The sequence below is a fragment of the Lagopus muta genome, chromosome 7 (assembly GCF_023343835.1).
Source record: "Lagopus muta isolate bLagMut1 chromosome 7, bLagMut1 primary, whole genome shotgun sequence".
Taxonomy (NCBI): Eukaryota; Metazoa; Chordata; class Aves; order Galliformes; family Phasianidae; genus Lagopus; species Lagopus muta.
The window spans coordinates 50,982,804-51,004,759 of NC_064439.1; the positions used below are offsets into that span (position 1 = coordinate 50,982,804).

The following is a 21,956-nucleotide window of genomic DNA, read 5'->3' on the forward strand; positions in this document are numbered from 1 at the left end:
CTGAAAATGTGGTGCTTCAGACTTCTCTTTAAAGAATTGTTTTCTAAACCATTATATCTCCATGCCATACTAGACAACCTCCACAGAAAACTATCGTAAAAGCCATTCCAGTGAGCCGTGACAAGCATGGTACAGAGACTGGAGCATTCAGGCTCTTTCCTCCATCATGCGTGCAGTTGGACACCTGCATGCAGAGTACAGACTTTGGAATGCTGTTTATAGCATGCCCTTTTCTTAAAAGCACATTCTTAAGCATGTGCTTATAGACATGCATTTCTCCCTCTCTGTCACAGCTCTAAGTGAATAAAAATGTTACAGACACAAACTAAGACTCCACTCACTCTTTTATATAAAAAAAAAATCCCAAGTTGTTCTTTTGGTTTTTTTTTTTTCCTTAATCCTAAGGATCCTACAGCATCCATTCAGCTTTTTTTTCTCATTTCACACATTTCTCCATAGAGTGAGAGTTTTCAGCAGTGGAGGGATGGGAGAGAGCCGAACTAACTGGAGGATATTCCTAAGCCTGAAAAATAGCTCCAAGATTAAGTAAACAAGGAGTGTCATTGTTTGGTGAATTGGTGAAGCAGATTTAATTTCAGGACATCATAGTCCTGAAATTAGTTTTTCATAACACCTCGCAGAATATAATTTGTGGACAAGTATAAAATAAGCACAATATAACACTTAGGTAAACTCCACCTATTTCGAAGCTGTTATTACTGCTGAGCTGTTATTACTGGCATCTGAGCTGAGCCTACCAATTTTTCTTCTACTTTGTTTAGCTGAAATTTTATCAGTCTCACAGCAATCCTGGATGTTTTCCACATTCATGGAATCACAGAATGGTTTGATTTGGAAGGGACCTCACACCCACTTCCAGCCCCTTTGCTGTGGGCAGGGCTGTCAGCCACTAGTTTAAGTTGCCCAAGATCTGATCCAACCTGGCCTTGAACACCTTCAAGGATGGGGCATCCACAGCTTCTCTGGGCAACCTGTCCCAGTGCCTTACCGCCCTCTGCCTTACCACTTCCTTCCGACATCAAACTTAAATTTCCCTTCTTTTAACTTAAAAACATTTAATCTGTGCTGAGCAATCTTGTCCCACTTTGTTAGCCAGCAATAATTGATTTCAACTTAGATTTTTGCTTTGTTTATAGAATCACAGAATGGCCCGGGTTGGAAGGGGCCTCAAGGATCACGAATCTCCCACCCCCTGCCATAGGCAGAGCCACAAGCCTCCACATTTCACAGCAGCCCAGGCTGCCCAGGGCCCCATCCAACCTGGCCTTGAACACCTCTAGGGATGGACAGGGCATCCACAGCCTCTCTGGGCAGCTGTTCCAGCACCTCACCTCTCTCTCTGTGAAGAACTTCCCCCTGACATCCAACCTAAATCTTCCCTCCCTCAACTTAAAACCATTTCCCCTTGTCCTGCTGTTATCTACCCTTTCCAAGAATTGACTCCCCTCCTGTTTGTAGGCTCCCTTTAGGGACTGAAGGCTGCAATGAGGTCACCCCTCAGCCTTCTCCAGGTTGAACAAGCCCAGCTCCCTCAGCCTGTCCTCGTAGGGGAGGTGCTCCAGCACCCTGATCATCTCTGTGGCTCTCCTCTGGACCCTCTCCAACAGCTCCCTGTCTTTCTTGTTCTGGAGGCTCCAGGCCTGGACACAGCGCTGCAGATGGGGCCTCACAAGAGCAGAGCAGAGAGGGACGATCACCTCCCTGTCCCTGCTGCCACTCCTCTTCTGATAGAGCCCAGGATACCATTTGCTTTCTGAGCTGCAATGCACACTGCTGGCTCATGTTAAGCTTTTCATCCATCAGGACCCCCAGGTCCTTCTTTGCAAGGCTGCTCTCAAGGACCGCTCCTTCCAGTCTGTATGGATGCCTGGGATTCCTCCAGCCCAAATGCAAAACTCTGTACTTTGCTGTGCTGAACCTCATCAGGTTCACACTGCCCACCTTTCCAGCCTGTCGAGGTCTCTCTGAATGGCATCCCTTCCTTCCATTCAGCTTGGTGTTGTCAGCAAATGCTGAGGGTGCACTCAATTCCACCATTGCTGTCACTGATGAAGATGTTGAAGAGCACCGGTCCCAAGACAGACCCTTGGGGGACGCCGCTCGTTACCGGCCTCCACCTGGACACAGAGCCATTGATGACCACCCTCTGTCTGCGGCCTTTTATCCAATTCCTTATCCATCAGGTGGTCCATCCATCAAATACACATCCCTCCAATTTGGAGATGAGGATGTGGTGAGGGACCATGTCAAAGGCCTTGCTCAAGTCCAGCTAAATGACATCGGTTGCCTTTCCCTTGTCCACCAATGCCGTCACTCCATCACAGCAGGCCACCAGATTGGCCAAGTATGATCTTCCCCTGGTGAAGCCGTGCTGGCTATCTTGGATCACACGCTCATTCCTCATGTGATCAAGCATGTCATCCAGGAGGATCTGTTCCATGATCTTCCTAGGCACAGAGGTGAGACTCACAAGCCTGTAGTTCCCCAGGTCCTCCTTGCTCCATTTCTTGTATATGGGAGTGACGTGACCCTTCCTGCAGTCCTCCAGGTCCTCACCTGACAGCCGCGACTTTTCAGATATGATGGAGAGCGGCTCAGGAAACACCTCAGCCAGCTCCTTCAGAGCCCTGGGATGCAGCCATCCAGCCCATAGACTTGTACACATTCAGTCTCATCAGGGGGTCTCAGACTTCCTCTGCCCTCACAGTGGGGAGGGATTTACCACCCTGGTCCCCACCTGGAGGTTTAGGGATGCAGGGCTCAGGGACGTGAGAAATACTGTAATCCTGGCCACCAGTGAAGACTGAAGCAAAAAACTCATTCAGTACAGTTTACTCTGTGGCCATATTCCTCCTTAAAGGGAAATGCTCTGTTTGAGATGTATTCTGATGTACAGGAACATACAGTATGCTACAGAACACTCTGTGATGTCCCTTTTGTCTGAGAAGACTTTCCACCTCAGTCAGGAGCTGCAGTCCATCTGGGTTCTCAAGCCTCTCCTTTCTGTATTGCAACAGTTCTTCTGTCTGGAGAGCAGAGCAGGGCTCCGTTTCAACCTGTATTTGGTTGTGACATTAGTGCCCTTTGTTTCACTAACTTATTTCTACAGCATGCAAAACTGAAATGTTTTGGTGAAATCTCAGTAAGTGAAGGTAGTCCTGCACTGGGATGGGAGGAGTTTAGTTTCCTGTCCTTACTCCTATGAACATGTGGAGAAGACTTCTCTGAGTGTGCAGAGCATAGGCACGCTTTCTTCAGCCCTGCAGGAATGTGGCTTCTACCTGCTGCTGTTGTTGATGCCTTTTCTCTCTTGTTTTTTCAGGGTCACAGCAACCTGGAGTGCCATATTACACAGACCCAGGCGGACCTGTGATGAATCCCATGGCGATGGCTTTCCATGTCCAGCCCAATTCCCCCCAAGGAAACCCGGTTTACCCTCCTCCACCTTCCTACTGCAACACACCACCTCCTCCGTATGAGCAGGTGGTGAAATCCTCCACATGAGGACTCTGTGGCTCTGACCTGACTCTGGGAGAAGAAGGTGCCATTGCAAAACAACCAGGATGGTGGGCATCTGCCCCTTTGAACATTTGCTAGCTTTCCATGTCCTCTCTCCCTTCCTATCTTGCACCTTTCCTCATTAAATTTCCTTGCAAAGGGGTGATTTTTTTGCAGTAGAAGTGGATTTTTTCTTTGTCTTTAAAATGAAATAAGTTGTCTTTGTAATGCTTTTAATGGAAATCTATATTTAAAACCTGTATGTCTTTCTCTTTATTTATTGTTTGTTTGACCCACAGTTGTAATTACATTGTGGCAGACAACTGGTAGCAGTTCCTTGTGCCACCCCAGATTGATGTGCATTCTCCTAAAATGGAGGAAACGTCTTCACTTAGGGAAAATTACAGAGAAAGAGGGTAAAAATAGAAAAGATCTTTTACCAGAAATGGTAGCCCTATCTTTTTTGCTTACGGTTTTCTTGTAAGACTCAGTTCTGACGCACACCACAGAGGCTCTGTGATAGAAGCCGCTGAGTGGCTGGGACACCGATGTTCACTGGGTCATGGAAGAAACTTTGCCAAGTGCCCCTAGGAATGGGGATTCAGTGCTTTAAATGGTGCACTTGAAAGTGGAGGACCGTCAGCTGAGTGTTTCTTGGCCAGATGCTGGACTCTGCCTATGTGAGTTTCATCCTGGCTACGCTTGTTTTGCCAGCAGTGAGATTGAATGAAACGGATGATGACCTAAATGTCAGTGGTGAGAGGCAAGTGCTATAATCTCAGAATGACTTGTGCTCGTGCCTCTAGACTAAATGGTTAGAAATACTGAAATACATAGAGTTTTCTTCATGATAAATAATACTTTCGATTACAGTCTTGCTGCTGCCACAAAGAGTACAAAGTAGAGCTGTCGCCTCTGGGTGACACATGTGTGAAATGCTCTCCTCTCTAGGACAAATATCTCTTTGGAACTTGTGCTTAAGAAGTTCCTTAATCTGATGTGCAAAAAAAAAAAAAAAAAAAAAAAAAAGTGTGAGGAAATAAGAAAAGAGATGACCTCTAAATTTGGTCGAGGTCTTATCACCAGTATGAAAGTATTCAAGTATTCACGTTTTTCAAAGCTGGGTTGGTGGACTGGAGGATGGGCTTTCTTGGTATTTCTACAGTCTCAGGCTTTTATTGCTTGTAAAACTTGGACAGGTTTTCTTTTTTTCTTTTTTTTTTTTTTTTCATAGAATCACAAAATGGTTTGAATTGGAAGGGAGCTTAAAGACAACCCACTTCCAACCTCTCTGCTGCGGGCAGGGTTGCCAGCCACTAGATTAGGTTGCCCAAGATCTGATCCAACCTGACCTTGAACCTCCAGGGATGGTGTACTCACAACATCTCCAGGCAACCTGTTCTAGTGCCTCACCACCCTCCGAGTAAAAAACTTCTTCCTAACATCAAACCTAAATTTCCCCTCTTTTAGTTCAAAACCACCACTTGTCCAGTCACAGTGGCTCATGTAAAAAGTCAATCTCCCTCCTGTATATAAGCTCCCTTTCGTTACTGGAAGGCTGCAGTGAGATCTCCCCAGAGCCTTCTCCAGACTGAACAAACCAAGCTCCCTCAGCCTTTCTTCGTAGGAGAGGATTCTTTGTAGGAGATGCAGATATGGTTTAGTAGCTTGTGGTAATAATGGTGACGGGAAGACGCTTGGACTAGATGATCTTGTAGGTCCTTTCCAACCTTGTGATTCTATGATTCTGTGATTTTATTAAAGTAAGTTTAGATGGTGCTGTAGCTCTGATCATCTTCTTCGCTCTTTACCGAGGCGTGCATTTGAAGTTCTTTTTGTTAATGAGTGGAGTTAAAATTGTGATCTCCTGTGCACAAAGGAGGACAGAGACAATGTTCATTCTTCACAACTGTGAAATTCTTTGAGGCAGGCAGCTTTATACACTTGTTTTTCTGTGGCATTCTCTGGTTTCTTCTCCCTCTGCCAACAGAGGCTGGGTGGCAGGCGTGTTGCTTTGGCCCTCGTGGGAGGGTCCTAGTCCCTGTTGGCAGGAAAACCTCCAGTGAAACATCTCCCAGAGAATAGGTGTCACTGGTAGTTAACTCATTACACCTGGTATGTTGTGCTGGTGTGGGAAGTGCTTCAAGTGAGGAGAACCCTGGGTGTGCTGAAGGCTGAGCATGTAGTATGCCCATCCTGAGGCTTGTTGGTGAAGCCTGTGCTGCTGTAGCAGTCTGCCTCAGTGAAGTATGGCAAAGGATTTGAATGGTGGCTGGGCTCTGCTAGCCTTCCTCCTGTGGGACTGCAGTAGGGCATAAGCAGTGGCAAGAGCTCGTGCCTCCAGGTACGCAGTCATCACATTTCCTCCTAAAGGATGAGCAAACGCAATTTCTTAGACATGGCCACAGGCCTGGTCTCATTTTTGGTACTGTTTTCATTTGAGTTTCCAGGTGCTGGCTCGTGTTCTGCATCACCTGGACAATCCCTGCTCTTTGGTGTTATTTTTAACTTCCATGAGTTAACTGGAAGGGCCTGTAGGAGCCTCCACATCACATAGCAGAAGTGCTTCCTGTAGAACCACAGCACATCAGCATTGAGCTGTGAAGCTCTGTTACTTGCAGTATGGAGGGAGCAGTGCCACAAACTTGCTCATCTTGCTCATCAGTGCTGCTTGGCTGGAGAAATGGGTTGTGTTGGTGGACACGTGCATGTAGGTGCTGCTCCCAGGATGGGAGTTAGCTCATTTCTTTGAGTATGACCCCAGTCATTTCTTGGTCCAATCTTTATCCAAAGATAGGTGTGCAGGCAGCTTGAGCTCTGTTTTGGGTTGCTAAATGCACCACCTCATGGCACTAATTTCTGCTGACATAAATACACCTGCAAGTTCTCAAATTGAATGTATAGAGTTACAATCAGATACTCCACTCAGTGATCTGATTGTGTCTCTTTACCAGACCTTCATAAACCCTCTCGGACAAGCAAGAAACAACCTCTGCTTCAAGTCATGTTTTACTAATATAATTGCTTTTGGCAGTACATAACATTTCTTAGCAATTTTTCCTAAGAATGAAGCACGGGGAAAGTAAAATTTCATCAAAAATCTCTGATGAACACCTTGAGAACTCACTAAGAGTGGCAGCCACTGCCACTGAACCAGACAGTGCATTAGTTTCACAACAACAAGGTCAAACATCCCACTGGTTTTATGGCTTTGTTGCTCTCTCTTTTTAATGTTTTAGCAAACAAACAAAATGTTTGCTTGGTTTCTGCTTGGTATAGCCTTGGGCTAGACCATCTTACACTACCGTGCATTGCTGCTGATGAGCTTCCCACCAGCAGGTGTGATGCTGTGAAACTTCCCCTCAGCTGCCTCTGCTGGACTGAACCAGCCCAGCTCCTTCCTTCTCCCTTACACGCTGTTATCCTGGCAGCTCTTTGGATCCACACTAGTTTATCAGCAACCATTCTGAAATGAGAAGCCCCAAATTTGGACACAGAAATCCAGGGGCAGACTCACCAGCACTAACGGTATGGTCTGCCTTATTCATGAGGTGAGCACAGTGCTGGCTCTCATTTAGTATGGCATCCACTGTAACACCTGGGTTTTCAGTAGATTTCTTACTCGTCAGACCTTTTCCATGTACCCTGTACCCATGAGTGGTATTCTATTTTTTTATCCCTCTCCAACCCAGGTGTTGTCAGTTGGGCCCTGCAAGAGCCCAAGTGGGAAAAAGAAACAGTGAATTGCCTAACATCAGATTGTACCTAGTTCTCTACAAAGAGTTAGTGCAACAAGAGGATGTTATGAACACATCAGATACACACCATACTTACGTACATTATACTAGGGTTCTAAAACTACTTCATCCTCTCCCAGAACACGAACATTCGTGAGGGAAGAAGAGGCCATGGGAGCCTGATCCTGCAGCTCTTTTTTTTTTTTTTTGCAGTAAGTTCTATGAAAGAAAAAGTGTAAAGGTTGGAATCCCACAGATTCCAGATGAACCTTTCCTTTATTCCAATCTTTTTCCTTACAGTATGCCCAGGTAGTTCCAGACAAACATCCTGCACATTAGCAGCTTGCTAGTGTTACTCAGAATCCAGCTTAATTACCTGCTGATATTCACGTCTTCAAAATATAGAAAGACATTCTTTCGGAATCCTGCTATTGTCTGTTAAAATATATTCTTAAAAGGAAAATATGTGAAATGCTAATCTACCTTTTTTTTCGTAGAGATTATGTAGAGTTTCTTAATTACATTCTGCATGTCCGAAACTAAACTTCCAGTAGCAGGTAGCATTATTACTTGATAGAAAAAGAGCAGGATCAAAGGACTTTTACTGAGAAAAATCAGCTAACGGCTGTATAAGGATCAAGGTTTTACAGATGCAATAGTATATATATCTTGGAAGAAGTGTTCCTAACAGTTCTTCTTTAATGAAACTGGTAACCTGTTTCCTTTAACTATTTTGGTTATAAATCAAGCCAAAACACTCGTATAAGAAAAAATACATTTTAAATGGGAAAGAAACATATGTTGCTGAACTTAAAAGGAAAAAGGGAGGAGGAGAGGAGGAGAAGGAGAGGAGAGGGGAGGAGGAAAATCCTGGAGAAGCCTGCAGGGAGACCTCACTGTGGCCTTTCAATATTTAAAAGCTTATAAACAGGAGGAGAAATAAACCTTCCACACTAGTAGAAGTGATGAGGCCAGAGGAAACGGTTTTACACTAAAAGAAGGGAGATTTATGTTAGATGTCAGGGGAAATGGTTCAGTAAGAGGGTGGTGATGTGCAGGAATAGGCTGCCCAAAGGAATTGTGGATGTCCCTCCCTGGAGGCGTTGAAGGCCCAGTTGGTTCTAGTGTCTGATTTAGTGGTTGCCACCCCATCCAGAGCACAGGGGTATGGATGCTTTCAACCTAAAACATTCTGTAATTCTATGAAAATAGAGTAGAAATTTTAACTTCTTCCTCTTTAAATAGCTTTGAATTTATTTTTCTAACAGCACCAATGGTAAATGAAGAAATTATAAATAATCTCTTTAAAATATTAAACAAGTTAGTGGAGCAGAACCTCTGAAAAAAGATAGGGGACATTTTACATCTCTTTGGAATAACGGAATTTTTGGAAGTCAAACAAAAAAATCCTTAGAACCTGGAATGTGGTATTCATTTTCCTGACACATCTCTCTTACGATTAGGTGATAATAAAAGCTTGAGGAAAGAGCATCACAGGGACTTACTTCCGAACTGAAATGTTACATATGGCTTATAGAACTGGTGAGCAGCGCTAAGTACTTCTTTTTACTTTCACATTTACATTTGTGGAGGAGCAGCAGTGGTTGAACACAGGTCACTGATGCAAACTGCAGCTGCTCTACTGGGTGCAGACAGAACTCCCGCCCCTGTAAATCAACGTGAAACAAACAGGAAAATGCCAATGCAATGCCACTAGGAGAAAGTGGCTGCTTTGTTGAGCGCCGCACCAGCACAGGGCTCAGGCAGTGCTGCTCAGCCATAGCCTGTGCTGCAGCTGGCAGCCCTCCTGCTTCTGCCCTCACACACCTCAGTTCTTCCTGCCTGAAAACAGCACTTTGAACCCATGACTCGCTGCATTAGGAAGTCCCACCACATTTACCTGGCAACAGCTGCCATAAGATGGAGGGAAATGTTTTTAGATTGTCTTTAGATTGTGTTTGTACCTAGAGCCTAAGGAGGGGGAGAAAGCAGCAGCAGCTGCTCTCGGTAGCAGAGGGCCGTGAATTGGCTTTGTGAAAGTAGAAATACTGCCTCTTGCTTGCAGAATACTTAGTTTAATTCTGTTAAGTCCTTGCTAAGGGAAAATGTCAAGCTTTCTTAAAGCTGTCAGCAAGACAGATATTTCATATATTTGTTCTTAAAAACCACCAGTCCTAAATACAGTTCGAGCTGCAAACTGTCCAACAGGACCTGACCAAAGGGAAAAGCTCAGTAAAGCTGAGTAAAGAAAAAGTGAAGGTTAAGAAGAGATCTGCCCACACTTTGGCCACTGTTTCATCCTGCAGGACTCTGAAATTGGAAGCAGCTCAGCAATCTGAGCAGAGAACCGCTCCCAGTGACCACTGTGGAAGGGAAGGAAATCATACAACACACAAAAGAACTGCACACAGATTACCACCACATAACTTGATCTTTACTAATAAAGCCAAAGAACAACACATCAGCATTTTTTCCTCGTTTTTCTGCCCAAAGAACATCTCCATTTTTAACACTACGGCTTTTTGCAACAGATGGACTACTACACATGGACAAAGCAAAACAGGGAATATTTAGCGATTTTCCACGTTTTAGTTCGATGAGATTTCTGAAAATGGTGTCTTGTTAAAATGTATTTTTTCCACCCCTTGACACAATACACTTTGTAACAGCTGCCTGGATATCACAAGGTGAAACAAACAAAAGGGAGGAGCTGCATGAGAGCCACGTGAGGAAGACAAAGCACAGGCACTCGCAGACCTTCTGTGATATACCACACTTCCAGCCTTGCTCAATTCCAAGATAATTCTGCAGAGAACCTGGTGCTGGGCCTCACCCCACAGCAGAGCTGCAGTGCAGGAGCACACATAGGGCGTGCTCACTCCATTGACTGTGGCAATCATGCACCTCTGGTCTCTACTCACTGCTAAGCAGTTCATGCGTGTGCACCCACATTTTTTAAACAAGCCAGTAATTTTAATTCTCCCTGAATACCAGCCAGCCAACATCACCATATTCCACAGGTGCCATCCCAAGCACAGCAGCCAAGAAGGCTCCCAACAAATGAATGAAAGCCTTTCCCTGTCGCCCCTAGCTTGTTGGTCACGAAAGACAGGCCTGGATCTGCCAGGAAGGTGGGTGGCTTCTGTGCTGCGTTTGCAGGAGCTCCTGCAGACCTGGCAGAGGAATGCATCCCACCTGTTAGCCCACCTCATGCACTTTACAGGTGTAGAGGAGACGAAGGAGAACGAAGGGGTGGGAATGGATGTGAAACAGAGGATCAGGTAGTGTTTTTCTTCTTTTTTTTTTTTTTTTTTTTTTTTTTTTTTAACCTCCACGTCTTCTTTTGCTAGGCTTTCTGTCAGGCTTCACTGTGAGCTAGTTTCCTCCCTGGATTACAGGCAGTAAACCATACAATGACAGAAAAAAATACAGAGTTAGGCCTCAGCATGCACGCTGCAGCAAAGCATTTCACTTGAGCTGGTACATTCTGCACACTGCCTCCCACAAGCAGCTCCCTGTCCCTCACTGATCCCACTGCTTTCCGCCTCTTTGACCAGGGTCACTTCACCACAGCTGTTTGCCACGCAGTACCCTCCTCCCTGCTGCCTTTCAGAATCTTCCCTCTTGCCTGGCTGCACAGATGCATCTGGGCCCAGTGCCCCCAGCAGATCTACTCTCAGAGGAGCGTAAAAGTCTCTCTCACTGCTCCCAGTCTTAACTGACAAATAAGCAGACATTAAGCTCTCTCAGCACTGGCACTGCTGCTATCGCCTAGCAGAACTGAATCCAGAAAACATTAGCACCCCAACGGATTTGGCAACAGACAGGTCAATGTTCAGAGAAGACACCTGCTGCCTGTTTTACGCAGATACAGGCATGCATTTCCAAGCCCGACCACAAACGCTGAGGATTCAGCAGTTGCCCATGGTCGCAGATATCCCAATGGGCACCTGAAAGGTCAGAGTCCCAGCCACCTGTCACACTTCCACCTGATGTAAGGTACTGGTTAAAATAAGCACCTGAGATGGCAGAACACAACAAGGCCTGTGAGGAAGGTGAGGATGACAACAGAATTTGAGCAGATGAGAGAATGCCACTCTTACCCTTCTCAAATAGCATGCATACTTCTTTATCTGGAAAACAGGAATACGTTGTAGATGTACATACTTAAGAGTATGTTCCACTTCTCCCAGAGAAAGAACCCTGTATGAGCACACGGAGGCAGAACTCACACTTTGACAGCTGAGAGAAGACTCAATACTCCACAACTCCACCGCACAGCAGGGGGAAGCAAAGCACTAATAACTCAGTCAAAAACTAAGGAGAAAACACTTTTTCTGTCTTGATTTTAAGACAAAATAAACTTCAATTACAGCTCTTAGCAATGGCATATATATTGCTTATTGATCTTCTGCAGCCTCCACAAGCAGCTGGTATTTATCACTTCTGTCACACAGCATGGGATAAATGCAATGGGGTAAGGAGAGGGAGGGAAGGGCCTGGAACAATCCACCTTCTTGAGTCAGTAGTAATAGTCATCCTGATTTTCCAGCATGAGATACAGTGCTGACTTCACCTGTACGCTATGTGCTGTTGAAGAGAGATTTACTACAAATCCATGAACCACAGTGGAAAAGCGTAGTTACACTGTCCCTTCTCTCTTGTTGGAAGCAGGAGGCTACTTCAGGTGACTCTGCCTGCAGTTTGGTAAGCTCCTAACATGCAAAGGTGGGGATGAGCATCTCCCCCTAGCACACAAACCAGGTGCAGGCAGCCTCTCTCTCTCTCTAAGGAAAAAAAAAAAAAAAAAAAGGCTCCTAAAACAGCAAAAGAAAAGTCAGGCCACAGGCCACATCTAACCTGATACACTCCTGAAAACTGAGAAGGCCTCATACCAATTCATCAGGCAAGGCTGATCTCCATCACCTAGGGACTGTAGAGGAGAAAAATGTAGAAAGCAATGAAGAAAAGCATGTTTTCCATCTCTTTTTGAAGTTGTCAGCTCACTAGTGAAGCTGAGTACTCTCTTACAGTGAACTCTCTGGCATAAAGTGGAGCTCTCAGGCTAACCACACTGCAGAAAGCAACACTGTTGTTACAGGTCATGCATGAAGGTACAGGACGGAGCTTCACACAGAGAACAGCTCTTTGCTAACAACAACAGACTTGAATCAACAGACAACACCAATAAACATGCAGGTCATGTCAAAGACCTGAAGAAGACAAATACAATGAAAGAGAGAAAGTGCAAAACTTGACTTCTCTCGTTCTGCATGTGAAGGTGTCACTTCAACAGAACTTAAATGTAGCTTCTTTCAATTCATGCTCTAAGGACTTCATGTCCCTTGGGGCAGGAGAAGTGAGAAACGGTTTATCCATCAATCAGCTTAGGGTTAGGTTGGCTCTGTATCAGAGGCACTAAACAGTCTCATCTCTTTTGGCATGTGTTTACTTTCGAAAGAACCCTTTAGCTGTCCTGTTCCATTTTGTCTTCCCTCCTCTGAGGTCCAAGTTCAAACGCTGGAAACCGGGAAGTTTCTGGTACTGAAATATCTGAGAGGAAGTGAATAGCTCCAGCCATACCTACAAAGCAAGGAGACACATTTTTTGCATCTTGGGACATTGAAATATCACTGTTGACAGCAAAGGCAATCTAGCACCTTGCTAAATCTTTTTTGAGTAAACGTACAACTTCTAGAAAGGCAAGTTTATTGTATTTGCCTAGGAAATTAACTTCCGCTTGAAAAGTTCAAAGGCAGAAACAGGCTTATCTCTGCTGCTGTTCTTAGCAGCACAATCTCAGTGCTACTTCAGTTAAGAAAAAGTAAATCCCAGTTTGGACCATCTCTCACATTTTGAACAACTCTCATTGATCACTTCCTGAGTCCAAAAGCAAAGGTGCAATTTTATTACTCCCGTGATACACTCCTTCATTTTTTGTTCATGAAGGGGGCAGCAGGAAGGAAAAAAAAATTAGTATTTTTTTTTCCTCAAATTTGACACAAGGAGGTCTTTAAAAAAAAATCACATTAAAAAAATGCAATAAAATGTGCATCAACACTGAAGCAGAAACCATCCTGACTACTGTTGGCATTGCTCCACATTAAGTATCAAAGCTCTTCTACTACATACTGTCTGTCTGCCTCTTCCTTCTACAAATGCCTACAAGGGATCTTCCAGGGATAAGAACGCTGTCCTTTTTTCCCCATAAACATCAGCACAATAACTCTGTATTTGTAAGAGATGCATACAACTACTGCTCTCTTGTGTTTATGCCTGGGGTTGGTTTACTTGTAAAATAAACCTGCTTTGTGTGCTGTAATTTCACTTACTTGTGATAGGTGGCACATTAGGCTCACAGAACAGCAGCGCTGTTTTATATCATACTTTATCTGTGATTTCTTGCTACTGTGTTTTAAAACTTAGCGATGAGATACGGTGTAGAAAAAAAAGTTACAAATAAAGAAAACATATAAAGCTCTAGGAAAATATTTCCAAACTCCCAAGCATGTCCCAAAACTGCAAGGCAGCCCTTCTATCCTGTACAATACAATACTATTTGCAATACAACCACTTTACCTTCAAAAAGAGAATAAGGACGGTCAGGAATACGGCATCCATGTGCACCATATTCCAAACACCATTCAGCAAACTGTGGAAAACATAAAATGTATTTATTGATTAATTTTAAATTTAAGATCGTTAAATGCAAGTTTGAAACCTGCATGGGAAGACATTTTCACAGGTACTAAATGTAAAATAGTGTAAGCAGAGACACAACACAGTACAAGACTAATTAATCCCACTTCATTTGTGACAAGGATGCAACTATTCTTTAAGACATGTATTTCCACAGTGGGAGTTTCAACTTTGCAACAACATAATTAGATGGGCTGTACTTAATTCTCAGTTTTTAAATAAACTGTGCAACACACCAGTGAAGAAATACTGCAAGAACAGATACGAACAGTTTCTAAGTCAGAAATTTTCTAATATAACATCAGTTCTTATCTGTCTCAGTGCTTAACTCATCCAGTTCCTAAGGACTTAAAGAGCTGTTAACTGCATTTTTGTTTTCTTCCACTTCCATACACTGACTTAGAATACTAAATCTCCAACTGCCATTAATAGCTTTATGTATTTTCTCTCCCCAAGTCTTAGGAAAAAAGTCATCATAAATACAGTCATCAAGAAAGAGCCATTCAGACCTTGGAAGCTCTGTCCTGAATCTAAAGAAACCCAACAAACAAAACAAACACCCAGAACCCCAACAAAAGAAAGCATCATAGAACTACAGGGCTCCCCCGGTCAAGAAATGCAGAGCAACAGAAATTGGCAGCACTGCACAGAGCTCCCTGAAAATATACAGCAGTGAATGACAGGAAGACATAGAAACTGCTGAGAGCCATGTATGCTCAGTAGTGTAGCTCACACTTCAGCAGTGGATGAGTCCACAAATAATGTCACATATTTACCATGGCAGTGTTAGGAACTTATTGTATTTTCTAGGATGCGTACAGGTGACCTCGTGGCTAGTACATAGGTGAATATAAGATGACAGAAATATCAACTTTTTAAAGCTCTGCTGGTGGTGGACAGGCTGACAGTAGAAATGAAAGCAGTGGCTTTCAATGTGGCTCACCTATAAGAGCCCAAGATGCACCTCATCAAATCTCCCATTGTACTACCTTTAAACAAACCTCTATTAAATAGCTATATATGCAATATGAAATTCAGTATCAGTAAATTAAGTAGAAAACGAAACAAAAAGCTCTTTTGAGATCAAGAAATAGGGTCAAAAAAAGCTTTCTTCTTTGAGAATTGCTAGCATAATCAGAGCTGATAGCAGTTGACAGCAGAAACTAGATTGGCAGAAAAATTCTGAGCATGTTTTTCTCTACAATTTGTATTAATGAAAAAAATCTAAATGAGCAGTTAAATAACTGCAATTCAGAGCTCTGAAAGCCCCAGACACTAGTCTGAAAACAAATAATTACAAAAGACTACAAACAGCATCGCTTGAGGAGCTGAGGATGACAGTAGAGCTCTCAAGGGAATAATTAGCACCACATAACATTCATCTCTTATTGTTCAGGCAAGCTAATTTTCAGACATTTACACCACAGCAAAGTGGTGTAAAAAATTTAGGGTATTTTTTTCAGTCTACATATTAAGACATAAGTGTCCACATAAGCAGAGTTGAAGTTGTCTAGTCAAGGCATTAGTTAAGAGGAATACGTGATGCTATGCTCCTGTCCTACTGAGTTAGCTTCAAAGGCAGCAGTCAGTAACTTAGTTTGATCACTCTATTTACCACATAGAAATGAAAGGAAAATTACATGAAATGAAATGCAGGAAAAGGAACAGTGATTTTGTTGGGATGCAGAAAGCTCACCTTGCAAGCTCGGTAGAGGTACTTTTTGTCCTGAGTTAGGTTATAGAGAGACAAGAAGGAGTAGCCATTGCCAGCAGTACCATGGCAGATCCCGTAGCCTTTTCTCAATAAACCTCTTTGCCAGATGACATCACTACACTCCATAGCATCTTTCAAGTACTTGTCCTCTTTAAAAGTCTGTGGAACAAAAACAAACACATAAATAGCAGTATTAACAAAAACAAAAGGATGATGCTTTGCTGTAGGGGTGGAGCTTTTCATATACAGTTTATTTTTGAATTTTAAGACTCCATCCATCACAGACTCGCCTTTCTTCTAAGTCGCTTCTTTTTTCCCTGCATGGAAAAAGGAAAGTGTTAATGCTTTTGTATCTAAAATGAGGATCCCAAAGAAAAAACTCACAAGTTCATGGCCCTTGGTTCCACAGGCTGCAATCAATTTGAAGGGTACATGATCCTCTTATACTCCCCTCCCCCAGTCCCAAATCACTATATTATCTGATTTGAAATAGAGAAATATAATTCTTGTTTCCAAGAAATGCAACAACACTGGGCATCAAATTTGGTCCTGAATAGCTAGGTTCTCATCCTTCTGAGTAATTCTCACTGGTTATTCACTGCCTGCTTTCAACTTCATACCAAAAAATGCAAGAGTATCTCTTTGCAAAGAACAGGGCTCTCTTCTCTATCTTAAGCAGAAGTAGAAGCACTCCATTACCTTGGTTAGTATCTGCATGGGAAGTAATCAGAGGTAAAGCCAATTTGGGCAAAGGATCAGATTTACAAAATATACTGAAGTGCATTTTGAAGACAACTGAAGCAAATTTTGAGCCCATTGAGGGAGCAGAAAAAGAAACACCAAGCAGCTTAGCTGAACAGCACCACAGACTTCCATCTACATAACACTCTCTTCTCCTGTGCCTGAGTCACACAATAGATTAACAAGACAAAGAAAGAAGAATAATTTACACACTACTGCAGATGCTTTTTTGCAGATGGCATCCTCTGCAAAGATGCTATTTATTAGGTAAGATCTTGAATGTTAAGTGTTTCTAGTAAATCCATAACCTTGATAAAGAAGATCTCCCTTTCTGATCAGGTCTGTCAGCTACTCAGTAGTAACATTTCAAATGAAGGTCTGGCAACAGCATTTGATTTCCAGGATTAATGCTGCTGTCTGTTATCAGAAGTCCCAGTGCTTGATGAGAAAGCACAACATACTCCAATTTTTCTTAATCTTTCAAAGAGCAGATAAAAGAGAGAAAGCATCACTTTGTCACAGAAAAAGAGGACAAAGGAAAACTGCTAAGCAGAACTTGGTCCTATTCCTTGGAAAGGTCTGCAGTGATAAGCCAGCCTCCTACTACAGTCCAAAGCAAATGCAAATGTGACTGCTGCTGCATTTAGCAGTGCTGTAAGAGTTCACATTTTACAGGTAGCAGCGTAAGTAATTATTCCATAAACAAAACCTGCTTTTTATCAGCTTACCCAAAAGCCAACCAAGGAATCTGCCAAAGAGGCCTGTCAAATGCAGAAATAAATTTGCATAAATGTAATTAAATGGTACACTTTCAAAAGTCATGCAAATCAGAAGCGCACAACACAAGCAAGATAGCCAATCTAGTTAAGGATGGAAAGGAGCAAGCAGGAGGCTCATGATACCTAGGGAGTTACATTTACACACTAGAATGGGCCTGGCATCTTTGTTCTGACATTAAGTTCTGAAGTACCATCACAAAATAATGGAGTAATTCAGAAAGACATTCTTTAGCAAAACACATGAACCTACATTTTTAAAAACCAACATAATTCTTAAAATGCTTGGGATGAAGATTAAAATAACTTAGGCCAGAACTGCTCAGAACCAGGATTCTGATATCAAGCTGCTGAACTACGTTGGCGCTTTTTCAAGAAAGCCTCAAGTCTATTAACAACTCACGTCCCAAGAAGCAATTTTATTTATTACTTCTTTACAAACATTCGTACATAGAATTCTGAGATATTCAGGTGCCTAGCCCAGGGTTCTCATTTGAAAGCCTAGATCCAGAAAGACTTAAAACACAGGACTTAGAATCCAACAGGCCTACGTACAGGTCCTTCTGAAAAAAAAAAAAAGAAAAAAAAAAAAAAAGGAAAAAAAAAAGGGTTTATACAAACACAGAATGATTCACCTTATAAGCTTGCATGAGCATGTGGATGACTCCAGGGGCACCATGGCACCAGTGAACCAATCTGTCAGTCTCATTGCTCAGCGACGATGGGTAATTCCCAGATCTGAATTTTTTATGGCGCACATAGTCAATGCTTGGCTTCACCAACTCTGTCAGGGTCTCCTGATCCACATTTGCAATTGGCTAAAGACAACACAGAAAAAAAAAACAAAATCAAAGTAGTAATAAATTGGGTATCAACAATTATGTGCCCTATTTTCCATTACTCTACATATACGCCCTTGATCCAAAATCCTTTGTCACTTCAGGCAGATTTAATTAGTGTCTGTTCACAATATCCTTACAAAGAGAGCGTTACAACAAACATAAAGAAACTGGGACACCAAGTTGTTACCTGTCTTACTTGAGGTGACACAGAAAGACTACAGAAGAACTGAGAACAGAACGCAGCCTTCAAGATGCTTCTGTTTATATCTTAATACTGAGAGAGTGCTCACAGGAAGAAGAGAGTTTTATAGATTAGTTGCTTATAATGCTTACTTAAAACACAGTGGGTTATCCATTTTAAAAATAACTAACGCGGACAAACCTGACAAACGTTTATTAAGGTTGAAGTTTTCCATTGCAAACAGAACTCCATGAAGCTATGGATTATAAAACTGCATCTCTAATGTCAGAAGCAACAGCTACTTCTCAAAGCAATTAAGTATCTTTTTTCTACGCATTCATCCTTAGGAAAGAAGGATTCAGAATAATAATCTATTTCTTTCACTTAGTTTACATCCTTCCCAAAAGGCAAATGTATCCATCAAACTGCACTTCCTCAGTGTCTGTAGGTCTGTAGCTGTTCTCAGTTGATATTCCTTCCTCTACCGGCCCACTTCACAGTATTTTCATAACAAAGCTCTCTATTTTTACACAGCCTGGATAATTTAATGAGTTCTAGCAACTGGTGGAACAACTGTGGGAGTCTACAGAAGCTAATAACTGGTCTATTTTGGTTATAAATGACTTGTCTTTGCTGATTATGTCATACAATTTTATTGTTTCCTACCAGCACATTCGCATTCAAGGGCTAAGAATGCTGCTATCATTCATAGTCCTACAGCTACATGACTTTAAGTATCTATATTCTTAGTAACCTGAAATAATCTCTACTTAACCTCAGTTAGGAAAGCTATGCTGGACTCCTGCCCACCATATCACTAGAGCAAATTCCTCTTCTGTCCTTTTCTGAGTGCAAGGACACCTGAATATAGATCAGCTACTCATTAAGAACACCTTGAAGTTTAGAAGCCCAGAGTATGGAAGGTCTCATAAAATCTTTGTTTCAGGATTCTGATTTCATATTGGAATCCTGCAGCAAAAGGTAAGACAGGCACCAGCAGTAAGTGCTATTCAGTTTTGAGCTGTGCAAGGCAAGCACAGAGCAGGGTTTAAGTGAGCTAATGACTGTCACAAGAACAGAATTCTTTACATACCTTCTCACCTTATGCTTCTACAAAGATCTATGCACAAGCAAGTTCCTTTCTCCTGAACTGCTGAGTTTCCTGGCACCTAACTGTCAATAGCACATACTGATATGTGTCCTCATTATCTAGCCAAGAGGACAGATACTCAAATAGATATTTTTGTTTCAGCATCAGTGAAGGAGCTGGAGATTTCCCAGCTACAGAATCACCTTCTCTCCCTCCTGGATTACTTACTTAACACTGCTGAGCCCTTACGCTCACTGTAGTTGTCTATAAGAAGATCCTAGACACATTCCCTCACAAAGATATTACACAGAAGCAGTAATTGGTGGTCTTTGTATCTCAGGTGCTAATTTGGATGCTTTCTCTGTTACCAAACAACCACCCAGCAAATCATATAATGATTTTTTTGCTGAATATACAGACAAATTTTCCTCACATGGAGTAGGAGGGATGGGGGGGAAGGACGGACTTTGACACGTCATCTTCATCTGCTGCAGATGACTCAACTCTGTATGACTCACAATGTTTAATGTACAGTGAAAAGACAGTAATCTAATGCTGCATAAACAATGGCTTTGTGGTAATTCTTAAAAACAGCAATTAGATGTAAAGGAAAAGACATTTATGATTTTACCATGTAGATAGAGTAGAGCTTAAACAAGAACACACTGCATTTGTGGTATCAGACTTTGAATAGCAAATAAAGGATGGAGTCTTTAAAAAGACTTCTTTAAAGAAATGGATGTTTCTCAGAAAACCCAGTGAAAAAAAAGGGAAGTGAGGTAAGATGAGAGAGCTGGAAAGGGTGAACCACCAAGAAACCATCAAGGACAGCAGGAAGTGAAGATAAGGACACAGTAAATTAGAGCATCCTGAGGCATCAGCAGATGTCCACTGTACAAAAGACCCCAGGCAGCAGAGCATCACCCACTTCCACATCAAAGTCAGCTGCTTTAGCATGAACTACTGGTAGAAGTGGTGTGAGCTGATCTGAAGCAGGCGCAGAAAAGTCACAGCATCTTTTGCAAAAGAGGAATGGCTGAGCAGTGGCAACAGTTAATGCTACCTCAGTCACTTTTGCGAAGAGCATCTGTACAGATCTTTAGGCTGAGAGGTGAGGATGTACATTCCTTCCACTTGCCTGAAGGACAGTCATTTTCCATAAGCCGATCAGAAAATTACCATTTACGATGATGCATAGACCGGCAGCATCTTCCAAAACCAGAAAATTGTATGATACAGATTCTGCAGCTTTATGGCCAACTTCAGTAATGAAACATACGGGATCTACTTCCAGACTGTACAACAAAAGAACAGACATACAGGTCTGTCTTGAAAAACATAATACTATTTGAGGATATAAAAGCAGGGGGAAGAAGGGATTTAAGTACGATATACAGGTATACAAAAGAGAGGTATCTCAGTAAAACATGAAGAGAAGAGCAGGGGTCAGAAACACAATCAGGAACATCAGATTTTTGGGGGGCAGAGAGAGAAGAGAGGCAGAAAAGGAAGAGCATAAATTAATAAAACCATACTGAGTATGTGATTAAGGACAATTTTCCTTAAACTTCAACAGGGTAGGAAAAAAATAAGTCACAGAAGAAAAAAAGGACACGAAGGACAGGAGGCAGTGATCACTCACTGAAAAACAGCAAAAATTGAAATAGCAAAAACTGAAGAGTGATGGATGCTGAGCTAAATGAATATTTAGCTTGCCTAACTGCAAGTATCAGAAAAAGTAAACATGAGGATGAGTACCTGACTCTCTTGAGGATAGAAAATTTCAGAATGTTGATGCTCTCAACTGCAACCCACGCACACTCACAAATACATGGTGTACTCCGGGGCAAGGACATAGGTCTTGCCACGCATGCACAACACAACATTGACATCCTGGAGTAAACTGCAGAAAAATGAGTCCCCCAGACGGAGGCCTAACAGGAGCATTAGAGAAGCCTTGATGCTGAGAGGCAAGGCTTAATTCACACCAATGCAAGGATAGACAAGCCACAGTTTTCTTCTGCCACTGGGACCTTTTTTAGTGCTGTTCTTTGCTGCAGGGTCTAACCCCTATTTCTGAATCCCTGACCTACCACAACACTGCACTGTGCATGCTTGAAACCTGAAATGGAGATCTTCTGATGCAAAACAAGACATCACTGGCGTTTCATCCCAGCCCACGGAAGACACTCTTACCTGCATTAGCATGTAATAGATCCCAGCCACGCCGTGGGCCGCTCCAACGTACTGCTTCCTGTGCCACTGATATAACAGAGGACAACGCTCTGTTTTACGTTCCTCCTTCGAGAAGTTTTTCCCTGATTCAATAATGGCATCTATTACCTAAGAAAGAAAACACATCCCTTCCATCTCATTTGCTTTGATTCAGAGAGTTTTGTCGTGACTAGAATCACACTGAATATAAGCCACAATAAACAGAATGACCATGATATTCCTTTGGACTTGAGTACTGAGGTAAGAAGGAAGTTTCTGCCGCAGTGACAGAATCACTTAGATTTATAAGAGAAACTGAATTTTAAAAACTTCTCGTCAGTTTTTTCCAGGCCTGCCCTCTCTGGTTCTGGTATCTGAAGAAGACATGCAGGTTCCCCACTGAATTCTCCCTCTTCACACTTCTTTCCTAAGGTTTTCCAGGT

The 21,956-nt window shown here is 42.6% G+C and overlaps 2 protein-coding genes across 8 annotated transcripts in view; one reads left to right on the forward strand and one right to left on the reverse strand.

Moving 5' to 3' along the window:
* The window catches only part of VOPP1 (VOPP1 WW domain binding protein), a 62,961-nt gene extending 59,182 nt beyond the window's left edge, over positions 1-3,779 (forward strand). For all 5 annotated transcript variants that reach the window (XM_048950510.1, XM_048950512.1, XM_048950509.1 and 2 more), the window contains one exon: positions 3,344-3,779. In XM_048950510.1, coding sequence (XP_048806467.1) covers positions 3,344-3,525 — 182 coding nt within the window. In that variant the 3' untranslated portion in view covers positions 3,526-3,779. The remainder of the gene's footprint in view (positions 1-3,343) is intronic.
* Positions 3,780-4,525: 746 nt separating this feature from the next.
* Positions 4,526-21,956, reverse strand: part of LANCL2 (LanC like glutathione S-transferase 2) — a 36,301-nt gene continuing 18,870 nt past the window's right edge. For all 3 annotated transcript variants that reach the window (XM_048950506.1, XM_048950507.1, XM_048950508.1), the window contains exons 5-9: positions 21,496-21,642; positions 17,822-18,004; positions 15,652-15,828; positions 13,836-13,908; positions 4,526-12,839 (exon numbers count right to left, since the gene is read on the reverse strand). In XM_048950506.1, coding sequence (XP_048806463.1) covers positions 12,724-12,839; positions 13,836-13,908; positions 15,652-15,828; positions 17,822-18,004; positions 21,496-21,642 — 696 coding nt within the window. In that variant the 3' untranslated portion in view covers positions 4,526-12,723. The remainder of the gene's footprint in view (positions 12,840-13,835; positions 13,909-15,651; positions 15,829-17,821; positions 18,005-21,495; positions 21,643-21,956) is intronic.